At 38.3% G+C, this 13,763-nt stretch overlaps 1 protein-coding gene across 1 annotated transcript in view; it reads right to left on the minus strand.

The window, feature by feature from the left end:
* The window catches only part of cacna1eb (calcium channel, voltage-dependent, R type, alpha 1E subunit b), a gene marked incomplete at its 5' end in the record, with an annotated part of 250,899 nt that overhangs the window by 15,192 nt on the left and 221,944 nt on the right, over positions 1-13,763 (minus strand). The window contains 4 exons of the mRNA XM_079451973.1: positions 1,990-2,097; positions 8,669-8,774; positions 9,151-9,247; positions 10,913-11,040. Of these exons, the coding sequence (XP_079308099.1) occupies positions 1,990-2,097; positions 8,669-8,774; positions 9,151-9,247; positions 10,913-11,040 (439 nt within the window). The remainder of the gene's footprint in view (positions 1-1,989; positions 2,098-8,668; positions 8,775-9,150; positions 9,248-10,912; positions 11,041-13,763) is intronic.

A 13,763-nucleotide genomic window follows, 5' to 3' on the forward strand; every position in this document is an offset into this window, starting at 1 on the left:
CCGGGTAGGATGTGGCCTCCGTAACACACTCTTCTAAGAGGAGAGCAGTGTTTCCCCAGTGTTCGGCTCCGGACAGCTCCTCGCTACTAGAGGCGTACGCCACTGTCCGTGAGGCCGTCAGTAGAGGCTTCTCAGTATGACCAATACTATGTGACTGGAAGATTACGTCTCGCGGTAGCACTCTTGTGAGTCGCTAGCCCAGTCAGGGTCGCTCCGCTAGAGGTCGTGATATCGGTGCAAGCGCTGTGGCGTTTAAGATTGATCCCCAGTCAGTCTCTCACAACGTCGATGCCACAATGCTGCACCGAATCACTGCAGTGAACGGGAGTGCCCTCTCAGGTTCCTCAGAACAAAGGGTGAGTGAATGACCGCCGCCATCTTACTTTATACCCGTATGTACCGGGCGGAGACTGGCATGTGCGTGCCATTCGCCAAGCCCATTGGTGTTTTATAATTAATTATCTCGGCGAAGGTAGGTTCTCAAGATCAAACCCCAGTCAGTCTCTCACAACGTCTCGTTCCCTCCTTCAGGACGTAACCGAGACGTTCTCCTTCACCTTTTTGGAAACTTTGTTGCTGTAACGATGCCGGATTCTCCCTCATCAACCATGCCCTCTGCATCGTCACTCACTCACGGTCTATCCCGCTCGCACTCCCCAGATTATTGATCACGCACACCTGCACCTCGTTACTGGACTCTTTACATACCCTGCCTTTTGCCTTTGTTCTCTGTCGAGTAGGCCTATTGATGTTGTTAGTCCTAACCTGTTTCTCTGGATATTACTATTGTGTTGCTCCTGATACATGATACATGAAACATGATACCTGTTTGGATTACCCTTTGAGGATTTATGTTTTTGTGGATTTTTGCTTGGTTTGTGTTTGTGGATTAAATCCCTTTTTTCACTGGTACTCTGTGGGTACTCTTCTGCCTGGACCAAAAGCGTGACAGTTGCGTTGTCTCAGACATTGATTGTGGGAACTTTACAGACAGAGTGGATGTTATCGTTTCCGGAGCGAGCCTCGCCGGGTGGATTGTGTGGAGGAATTTGCGCTGAATCGCTGTGAACTGCCAGAACGGGAGATGCAATAGAAGACTGGCGAGTGGGATTTTGGACTGTTCTGCTTTTTGCTTAATTATCCTATCTTTTAGACCGAGTTTTTATTAGTAGCAGAGTTAGTCTCATTTGCAAATTCAACCTCATCAGAGCACCGCTTAACCTTATCTTCGCTTATGTCTCGTGCTGAAATTAAGCAATACGTAAAGGATTTGGAAGTGTGTGTGTGGTGCTGGAAACACATAAGAGCTTGCTCTGGTTTATTTTATTTTATTTAAGGGTTGTTCTTTTGGGACTATCTTGTGTTTCTTACCATCCTTTTATGAAGGGCTTATTCATATGCATAAGGCTGAAACAGGTTGTGAAAATTTGAATCTCTATGGTGTATTGTGTTTGGGCTATAGACGTTTAAGATTACATTATTAATATTGAGAAATAAAGAGATCCTTTTGATACAAACAGTGTTCCCTGTGGAATTCTTGAGGAATTCGGTTTGCTCCCCGGAAGTTGAGTTTATAATGGTGTAACCTGCCACACTTGCAGAGAAAGCTTTTTCATTTCCATTTCTGCTTATCCCTGAACCGGTTTGAGTCCTGAGATGACAAGTGACTCCAAAACTAAAAGAGGTAAACGCCACAGAATGGCATGCTAAAGTAAAGCAACGCAAGGTGATTAATGATATCAACTTACAATAGTTATTTTCTGAGCCAACTTAAAAATGTGGTGGTAGCAACTGATTTGTGGTAGCAGGAAGTTACATCAATTATAATTGAGATTGACAGCACAAAGAGCTAATCAAATTATCTAAATAATTGAAAGTAAAAAAGGGAGAGAAACAAACAGAGAGCACAAAAGAACATGGAAGAGACACCAAATAAAATGTAACAAAGAATGGAAAACAAGCTGATGGTCCATGGGACCTAAACATTACCTTTATTGATTGGTACCAGCAGAGCCAAAGTTTTGTTGGATAGGTGTGGCCATATAAAACTTATTTCCTTTTGCAGTTCAATGTCTAACTGAATCCGGTCCTCGCCACCTAAAAAGAGACTTGCTTAAAATAGAGTTTTGTAGAAACAAAGTGAGGAAATATACAATAAAAAGACACTTTTCTAATTCTGTAGCACTGTACATGCTTGCACTGACTGCGGTTTTTATATGGGCTTATTCCTGTATCACTGCTACTGTTGGATGCAGAAAAAAACTAGCGGTTTTATGAATGTTTGTTAGCGTTTCATGTGCGTTTCCCAAGATGCACTCTTTAAACGACTTTACTTGGACCCATTGTGTGAGCTGTCTATTAAGTACCACGTGGGTTATATACATGTTGTTGCTGATTGGGCTGACATTCTTGACACACCCACAAAACAAGAGAAAATGTATATGAAATCCTGTGCATACCTTTTCCAGGAGACATGTCGTTATACTGTTAGTCGTTAATTAATATGCCTTTAATAATTCATTTTATGAAAACTCTTAACGATACAAAAGCAATGATTAATACACATTAGCGAACTATTCATTTTAAAGTACCTGTTAAGATTGAAAAACCATTTAACCATAAAGCCAAGAGCATACGTAGCACTGTAACCCGAGTTTAAAAACTAAACAAAAGTATTGGCATTGTCAGGATATAATCTGCAGTCCCATAGACACTTTTGGAAATTGCGCTCTTGTGCTACTTTGCCTTTTTAAGTAAATCTGGCCCTTTATGCTTTATTTTATTTATGTATATTCAGTCATAACATTTTTATTGTGCTGTACTTTACTTAATCAGTCCTTGATTAAGTAAACAATATAAAATAAATAAAAACATGATGGAGCGGTTATAAATAATATATAAGTGCGATTGTTTTGTCTCAAGATGCAGACTGTAAAGAATGTTTTTAAAATTACTTAAGTGGCAACGAACGAAAATGAAAATTCGGTAACACTTTATAATAACTGCACGCTATGAATCATTAGTTAAGCATCAGTATATAGTTAATAGTTAATTGATCATTTATGAAGCATTTGCCCCATATTAATACACATAAGTAAGCAGTTTATAAATACATCTATAAATGCGTTATTCTTCATTTATAAGCATGTATATAATATGCTTAATAATCAAATTTTCATACTTTATTAAGGATAAATTCATCATTTCTAAATTAAGGATTACATTACTTACGAACCAGTTAGTTGTCAGTGGTTTATGAGATCATTTAGAAAGTGTTAGTAAATGATTAATGAACTCTTTGAATGCACATGTATATAGACATATAGTAACAGTTACTCAATGTGTTAATAAATGGTTTATTAACACAGATTCCTGCTGTAATTCATAATTAGTTAAGGTAGTTATAAAACATTTACTAGTTGTTAGATAACTATTTTTTTGTGAGCTCATCTAAAGTGAGGACTCTTTATGCCTTGTAAAGCATTTACAAATGAGAGTTAAAGGCTCAGTTATCGTCTAAACAGAAAAAGGAAAAACACAACACAGAGGGATACAGAACATAGAAATATTTATTTCAAGAGGCAAAATAAATTAAACTGTACATATTAATGAATATAAAACGATTTAATATAAAGCTTGATGATATTTTTCATGAGATCATTTAAAAAGTGTTAGTAAATGATTAATAAGCTTGTTAGGGATTGCCCCACTGATTGCTAGTTTGGATTTTATTGACCACCACAGCACTCCGGTAAGAGAGGGAAGGAGATATCATCAGGATATTATTATTTATCGGCAGTTATGACCACATACACTGTTGTGTATTGAGGTAGTTTCTGTAAACAATAGAATATAACTCTTACAAATAAAAGACGTACATTTCTAATAACAATATTAGCACCCTCAGTATAACATATTAATGTATAAATGCAGTGGCATAATACCGAGGCATCACATCAGGATATGGACATGTAGCAGCCACAAGCATAACTTGTGTTATTAAATGTATAAATATACCAAATAAAGTGCACACATTTGTCCGCTTAGCCACTATGCTAGCGGTTATAAACCCGAACATAAAACATGATCAAAGTGCTCATTTGGAGCGTCTAACATCACCAACTCGAACAAAAAACCTTTATAAAATAACATGTAACATTATATGGTCTTAGACACTGTAAGTATTAACACAGATGGACGATATATAACTTACATCGTCTAACACTTTAACTGCCTGGCGAACTGCTGCACGTGAATGACAAGCGGATCCTCCGTTCACTTACCAGAGAATCGGGTCTTACGTAAAGTGCGCACATAAACTAAAGAGGCGTCTTATGTAAACTATGTAAAAAATTACAATAAACATTAGCATGAATAGAATTCGCAACAAAGCTCTTTGAATGCACATTTATATATAGAAACAGTTACTCAATGTCCTCACTTTAGATGAGCTCACAAAAAGTTGTTATCTAACAACTAGTAAATGTTTTATAACTACCTTAACTAATCATGAATTACAGCAGGAATCTGTGTTAATAAACCATTTATTAACACATTGAGTAACTGTTACTATATGTCTATATAAATGTGCATTCAAAGAGTTCATTAATCATTTACTAACACTTTCTAAATGATCTCATAAACCACTGACAACTAACTGGTTTGTAAGTAATGTAATCCTAATTTAGAAAAGATGAATTTATCCTTAATAAAGTATGAAAATTTGATTATTAAGCATATTATATACATGCTTATAAATGAAGAATAACGCATTTATAGATGTATTTATAAACTGCTTACTAATGTGTATTAATATGGGGCAAATGCTTCATAAATGATCAATTAACTATTTACTGATGCTTAACTAATGATTCATAGCGTGCAGTTATTATAAAGTGTTACCGAAAATTCTGCTATTAATTACTCACTCTCAAGTCTGTATGACCTCCATTTTTCCCACAATCGCAAATGAAGGGAGTTTTGGAAGCTTTCTGACCCCTCCTTATAGAGTGTTCACACCAAACACGAATGAAGCGTTAAGCGCGAGTGATTTACAGGTTAAGTCGTGATAGACCTACTTGCGGTGTGAAAACAGCCAATATACCCGGATGAATGAGAAGCTGATTAACAGGGCGGAGTTGCCACATGCAGAGAGGGCGCTGATTAACAGGGCGGAGTAGACACATGCAGAGAGGGCGCCCACCCAACAGCGGCACTTCACTACAATCTACCCCTCCCCTTTGCATCGTCGCCCCGACGATGAGCTTACCAATAACCACAGTATTTAGATCCAAGGTCTAAACGCTGCGGTTACAGAACGGGACACTGAAGGCGCCACATCCAACAAAGGCCTAGGAAGGTGATGGAGATTTGAGTGTCGACCAGCAGTCACTCTTCCAGTCCTTCGCAATCCAACCTCAATCCCCCCAGGCCCATCTCCCGACCCAATGGGTTCAGCCACCAAACCAATTTCAATACCACCTGCCTCCTCTGGGATAATCACCAGTCCCATGGGGACCAGGTCTGAAGATCATGCTGCCATTGGTAGAGCAACTTGCTCAGGTGAAATTACACAACCGGGACCCCCGGAGGAACTCTCAGGACACACCCTCACCAGATCCCCTTCCTCTTCTTCCTGCAATAACACAGGAACCAAGGGATCACTCAAGTTACTGGGGGGAACAGGACCTGAGGGCTCCCTCTGGATCTGACTCTTAAGCTGTGAGCGGTGGACAGTTTTTACTATGTTCTGATTTCCCACTAGCGCTATAGTGTAAACCGCACCTCCCTCTCGAGGCGCTTTCACTACCTGGTAGGCGACGGAACTCCATAAATCATGAATCTTAGGAAGACCCTTTACTCCACAGTCACGGAGGAACACAAACTGGCCCTCAACCAAAGGTACATTCTTTACCTGCTGATTGTGCCTTTCCTTACGCTTTGCCTCTACCATCCTTAACCGTTCCCGTGCTCCTTCAAATGCCCCCTGCAGCCTGGTTTGGTGTTCGATGACCCATTCATGCACCCTCCCTTCCACTGGTTCCTCCACCCTACCCAACAGGAAGTCAATGGGCAAACGGGGTTCTTTACCAAACATAAAAAAATGTAGAGAATCCCCTGTGACTTGATGAGGGGTGGAATTATAGGAAAAGAGGAGCTGGGGAAGACAAGACACCTAGTCCCTCTTTCTAGAAACGGGCACACTGGCCATTACCTGCGGGGTGATAGGGTGTGGTGCGAGCAACTTACCATACAGGCTGCAGAGCTGGCGGAGCAAGAGAGATTCAAAGTTTCGCCCCTGGGCGGGGTGGAGCCAACTGGGAATCCCAAACGTATAGAACCACTCAGTTATAAAGGTCTGGGCTACCGTTTCCACTCTCTGGGCCCTAGTCGGCACATCAAGGGTGTATTTGCTAAACACATTGGTCAGTACTAACACATTTTCTATTCCTGACCTAGAAGGTTTAGACACCGTAAAGTCAAGGCTACCACCACCGGGTCCGCACCATCTTATCTCCACTCATTAGTAGACCTATGTTCCTGCCAGATCACTGCGGTCTGCAAAGGAACAACGACTAGTGGTACCATCCCAAAAAGGAAAAAGTCACTCTCCCGTACAGATACATTGGGAACATGGCCGAGGCCCAAAGGCCCTGCAAGAGCTTGGTCCTGCCGCAACTTTGTATTATCGGCTCGTAATTGGGCTACAAGCTATAGGATAGTATTCGAAAATGCAAGAAAGCCCTAAAAATGTCTAGATCCGCCTACTTTTCATCACTAATAAAATAAAACGTGACAGAATGGGTTTTTTGACTTGGGAACCTATCATCTCCGATTCTACTTTGAAAAGGCCAATGAACTTGGCAAATGGGACGGCAGACTCCATCCCGTACATACGGGTATAACAGGGAAAATGGTGTGCCCATTAACCTTTTCGGGCTGAGGAACTTGAGAGGCACACTTGTTCGCTGCAGCGGGCTGGCGCAGCGTTCATGGCATGATGGACACAACATCTCGTTCTCTCCATCAGGGAACCGAGGTTACATACGTAACCCTTTCTGTCGGTCTCTTTAAACTTATTGCAACATCTAAACCTATAACTTGCTTATTAGACCCCATACCAACTAAATTATTAAAAGAGTTACTACCCGTTGCAATTGAGCCCATTAATAACATTATCAACTCGTCAATTAATCTCTTACAGATCTTACTTATCAGATAGACATCAGTTTGTGCATTTAAATGGGGAATCATCAAATCTAACGCATGTAAATTATGGATTACCTCGGGGATCGGTTCTAGGAGTCTTGCTATTCTCCATATACATGCTGCCCCTTGGAAAAATTCTTAAAAAACATGGAATTAGCTTATATGGAAATAACTCAGCTATATATATCATCAAGACCAGATGGTTCCTCCCAGCTATCCAAATTAGCAGTGCATCGAATATATAAAACATTGGATGACTTGTAATTTCTTTCTTTTAAATGTAGTAAAACAGAAATATTACTTATGACCAAAGACACGTAAACCAGATATTTCTGACTATAACCTACAAGTTGAAGGATGTACTGTTACTCCAACAAATACAGTAAAAGATCTAGGCGTTATGTTAGACAGCATTTTCATTTAGAAATCACATCTCAAATGTCCCTAAAACAGCCTTTTTCCACTTTAGAAATGTTGCCAAATTACGAAATATTCCAAGTGTTGCTGACGCAGAGAAGTTTATTCATGCATTTATGACCTAAAGACTTGACTACTGTAATGCACTACTTAGTGGTGGTCCTGCATCATCAATAAACAAACTACAGTTAGTTCAGAACGCAGCTGCCAGAGTTCTAACCAGGTCCAGAAAATAAGATCACATAACCCCAATGTTATCAAGCCTTCACTGGCTTCCCATTAAGTATCGTATTGACTTTAAAGTTCTTTTAATCACTTATAATGTCCTAAAGGATTTTGCCCCTACCTACCTAACAGAGCTTCTATCACACTACAACCCACCATCACGCTCTCTAAGATCTCAAAACTCAGGACTTTTGATAACACCTAGAATAACTAAATCCACCAAAGGGGGGTCGAGCTTTCTCATACTTAGCAGCTAAACTCTGGAATAGCCTTCCAGACACTAGTCCAGGGTCAGACACACTCGCCCAATTTAAATCTAGATTAAAGACACATCTTTTCAGCCAAGCATTCACTTAATGCCAACTATGCTAAATAAAATAAGACTGCATTTATTAGATATTATTTACTAGAGTAATTTAACTTGTTATATAAATGCCACGTACTGTGTTTTACCTTTTTGTGTTTGTCAGTTTATCTTATTTTCCCCTGTAAAGCTGCTTTGGGACAATGCACATTGTGAAAGTAAAATTGAGTAAAATTGACTAAATCTTATACAACTACAAATGTTTATGCTTTAATATGTTATGGTTTAATACATTTAAAGGTACGGTAGGCCTACATTTGCGTGTTTGTGTGCCCCATTTTGAGCCAGGATAAACCCGGTCTTCAACAAGTTTATTTTGTTATATGCAAAAATGTGTCAATGCATAGTTTCTAAACATATTTAAGAATGAAACAAAGTCATAGGATATCTGAGGACATGATGATAAGTGAATGACAGAATGTTTGTTATTATGTGCAGAAACACAGATCTAACCTCTAGCAATTTTGACCTCCAGTGCTGTTCGGATTAAAGACATGAGTGTTGATGTAAAGTGAACTGTCATGTCCTCATCCACTGGCATATTCATCAACACCAGTCTCTGCAAATTTTAAGAACACCATGAAAGCAACAATTAATTATCAAAGTGGCCAGGCTTTTCAATCACACAATAATGATGGAAAATTAAAACGTTTGCTATAACGGTCCAATTCAAATCCACAATCAATTATTTACAAACATAGTATAGCTTATTTATAGATATAGAATTTAATTTATTGTACATTTATTTATTGTTTGTTTAACAGCATGTTTTGTACAGCCGTTTTAAAGCAATGCCAAGTAAACAGTAAAACAGTGCTATAGAAATAAACCTGACTTGTAATAATGAATGATACATAAAATATAAATATGTTGATAAGGATAGAATTACAATCAAGTAAATAATTACAATACAAAACAGATAAACCTTTTCCTACCTTGTAAGCAATTTTCGCTGGACATTTCTTTCCCAGTCCGAGAGGTGGAGACATGTGAGTTAGCATCTCATACATAGCAGTGTAGTGAATACGGCCACTGAAGGATAAAAAAACATCTGTCAAAATTGAGGTAACCAGAAAACTTTGTTTATTATTACAATCCAAAAAGAGAAAGATGGGCAGGAATGAGAAAACAAAAGAAAACAAACTAACAAGAAACGCAATCAACAGGACAAAGAAACATTGAAAATTTTTACCATGTGTCATTAGTTTTGAGCGGTTGTTATCAGGGAATATCATACCTTGAAATGTAGCAACTGGCCAATCAGAATCAAGTATTCCAGAGTGCCGCGTATTAGTGAGGGTTAATGCTGCCTTCACTTGCTCTCGAAAATAAGTTAAATCCCACTTTAACCCAGAAATACTGTATGGAACTTTGCTCTTTTAATGTTATGTTATGTTTTAATGTTACTAAATACTTTTAATGTTAATAAATCCAGATGTTACATCCACATTCGTGATGGGAAATATCCCACTTCTGATGTGTCTTGAATGCAGAATAACAAGCTGACCAGACACACCTGGGCAAACAATCTTCAGGGAACCAATGAACATAATAACTATGACATTTACATTTCTGCATTTGGCATACGCTTTTATCCAAAGCGACTTACATTGCATTATCCTATACATATTTATACATAGGTATGTGCAATCCCCTGCGATCAAACCCACAACCTTGCGTTGTTAACACAATGCTCTTACCACTGAGCTACAGGAAAGATATGAAACACTACAGGAACGGGAAATCAAATATAAACGAACAGTCCAACAGGATCTCATGTTGCGCCAAACAGTTACAAATTATTTTGAAACAATTACTTTGAGGAACTGATTCACTGACATTCTGTTTTAGAATTTAGAGGCATTAAGTAGTAAATAATGACTATTAAATAAGTCATAAGTAGCTCATGGTTACTTACCCTAAACATCGGTATGCTATTACCTACTGATCAGTATATCACTCTTTCTTATCACTTATTAGTTCCTGCAGAACTACATATCAAGTATGAAGCAGTATTCTAAAGTGTTACCGAAGAGTAACGCCCAGTTCTTCAAGGGTTGATAAGAGGATCTAATGGTTTGCTGTGACAAAGGCAATAGATAGGGCAAAGAGGACTGATGATTTTTAAGTGATTCTTTTCAGTTTTTTAGTTACAGTGTCTACTCTGTCACTTGAAATCTCAGTGAAATGTCCACCTTTCAGACATGATTGGGCCTACTGTTTAAGATTTTCCAAGAATCATTACAAGAATCCAGAAAGTTCATTGAAGCTCTTTTAATGGTTTCGGAAAATAATAGAAGTGAGGGAGCTAGTTCAGAAGAAAATGTTGTATCAATATCAGGTCATATATTCAAGCAGAAACAATAAGGAGTTTACAGATTTGCTGTTTAGTAGATGTTACAGTGGTTACGGATAGTTGCCATCTTTTTTGTGAAAAAAAACCCCAAAAAGGGTAAAAAGTGTTTTGATAATGATTATTTTGCAATGTTTGCTGTTAGTGCAAAAATGTGTAAGAAAATATCAATACTGAACATCTGTATGAATTCATAAATCAGGAGAAATAAAAACAAACATGATTGTGGTCTTTAATGAGATTTGGTTACCAGTAAAGATCTGCATATTGGAGCAAGGAATGTTGTCACCATAAACAACATTAAAACTAGCATTTAAATGGTAGCGTGATCTCTATGTGCCTACCATGCTGCTCGGTCATATTCCCCCCAGATGCGCACAAACTCGTCCAGATGATGAGGGCCAAGAATGGAGGAGTCCCGAGTCAAGTACTCGAAGTTGTCCATAATTACAGCGACGAACAGGTTCAGCATCTTATGGTAAAACGAAAAGAATGTGCCAAAACAAATGAATGGTAATGATGGATAAAATGTGAATGCCAAAAGAGGCTGACTAGTTTATAATGCATGTTCTGTAGCATAACAAAATAATATTGTAAAAGCATAAATATTCCCTGTAGTCTCTATGGTCCAAAGTGACATACATTATAATTACAAACATAGAAACAAAAAAATAACAAAGGGTGAGTGTGGTCTGCAACAATGCACATTTGAGCATATAAGTGTAATGCTATAATAATGCAGTATGCACATAGTTTATCTATGTGTGCTGCATGAGACAATAAGTATATAATAATAAGAATAATGCATTTTATTAAATTTTAAAACACCCAAGGGCACCTCACAAACAGGCAAAGAATAAAATAAAAGTACAAGTCACTGCACATGTCAAAAACACAACAAAAACTCAGCATACAAAGATAAAATCTGTAAAAGCTGTTTCGTTAATCTAAGGGAATGGAGTTCCATAGGCGGGGGCAGCACAGCTAAAATATATTGCACCCATGGAAGAGTCGAATCAGAGGTAACATAAGAGAAACTGAAGATGGAAGATCACGCAAAAGGGTGTAAACATGAAGAAGTTCAGTAAGATATTGAGTGCAAGATTATAGAGTGCAGATTTCAGAATTCTGAAAACAACTGGAGCTTATATAGAAATTTGGAGAGAACAGTGGGGTGACTATTGCATTAATAAGAACTGCTGTATTGTTGCTTGAGAGAGAAAAACAAAGACGGTTAACATTTTGTAAGTGGAAATATGCAGTGCGCATGCTATTATTTATTTGAGTTTCAAAGGGTAGTGCGCTATCCATGATAACACACAAGTGTAACAAGATTTTATTTGAGTGTTCTTATTTTGTAATACTGAGTCACATCGCATTGTAGTAAGTGTTGTGTGTGCAATATCGTTTTCCCCTCGGGGCTCACCGTAGTTGGCGGAGTGGGTATGCGCACTAAGAACTAGAGTGCGGTGTCTTTACATGTGCGTTTTTCTAATAAACCAGAAGAGTTTTGTACCAGACCCAAAGCATCCCTTTCTTATTTTATGTACCACAAGTTTCAGGCGAACCTACATAAACGCTCGGTTACACAAGCATTTAACCTGTGAGGAAGGATGGATTGCATTATTTGTCAATGTGTATGCAGAAATTATTAGATTAAGACAAAACAGATCTAGTACTGACAACAAGGGCCTCAGATATATGGCACCATTTAATTTCAAGAAATTAGTTGAAGGGGAATCTTTAATTTAAGATAGACAACTGGACAGAAATTGTGGAGGAAAGGAACCAGTGGGTTCAGCAGACAGGTACAGTTGGGTGTCGTCCGCATAACATTGAAAATTAATACCATGCTTCCTTAAAATGTAACCAAGAGGGAGTAAATAAAAAATGAACAAAAGTATAATCCACACGGTACTTAAACAGGCAACTGGAGTCCAGGATGATTACAATCAGGTGTGGGAATGGCTGACGGAGTGCAACGCATGATGGGATGTGTCGTCCGGTGGTTCATGCAGGCAGGAACGGTGACAGGTTTGAATGAGAAGAGGCGGAGACTCATTTGCATATTCATATCTATGGTCCAAGATGGTGCAATTCAGTGGAGGTGGTGACTAATTTGCACTAATTTATCATTTGTCCTGGTATACTAAATGAGGAATCGAAGTAGAGTTACATTTATGAAGAAAAGAAGAAATTATTGTCACAGGACTTTAAACTTCCAATACAATTGACCCTTCTACTGGGGTTTGATTGACAGGTGACCTGACCAATCATAGTGCCGATATTATATGACACGGTTGCTATTTGCCATTTTGTCTGACAATCAAAACAGCTGCACACTATGCGGTTTTAAAAAAAGTCCTTCCCAAATGTTGCTGGCTGTCACACTGTACGCACATGATCCCAGCTAAAAGTCAAGTCGCTGTGGAAACTTAGTTGTCATAATGTACAAAAATAAAGACAAGAAGACTTTTTTACCTCATGCCTACCTATATTGCGAAGAAAAGTTCTTGTATAGGCTAACTCAACATTAACCACATATACTGTAAGGATTAGGATTAAGGGGTTAGGACATTTCATGTAAACACATTGCAAGGGATCCACCAGTAGTGGGCACTAATGCAATGCAGCAATGATTTGCATCTCAGTGATGGAGGAAAGTTTGCGAAGGAAGGGCTTAAGCGCAGCCCAAGTTAATTCATTCAAACTGGGCAAAGTATTGGCAAATGCATCTGCTTTATTGACAGTCTACCATAAACTACCATTGTTAACCAATGTCACGATCATTGCTGGTTCGATTGGATTCAGTGTTTCCAATTTAGTGTAGGGACTTTCTCACCAAAAATGTGAAAGTTCTGAAGCCTTTATTGAAATTTTTAAAAACAGATTTTTTAAATTAGTGCATGGTGTCATCTTGCAACATTTAACAAATCTCCAAGCAGGCTTAAGCTTCCATTAAAAATAGTTGCCAACACTGACTAGATTATACTTTTGTCTTTGTTTTTCATAGACTGATTTCACACTACTGGATTATTGCCTGTTCATTGTTACAACTCTGTTCTTACTGTTTTGGATTGTTGGCCTTATTGATTTTTTTAAACTTCTTGCAGAAAGATTCTAAACTTGCGTCCATGCCCAGTCTGTAAAAATATACTATCCTATTAAATATTATACAGTATAATACACAAATGT

This window comes from Barbatula barbatula (assembly GCF_947034865.1).
Source record: "Barbatula barbatula genome assembly, chromosome: 3".
Taxonomy (NCBI): domain Eukaryota; kingdom Metazoa; phylum Chordata; class Actinopteri; order Cypriniformes; family Nemacheilidae; genus Barbatula; species Barbatula barbatula.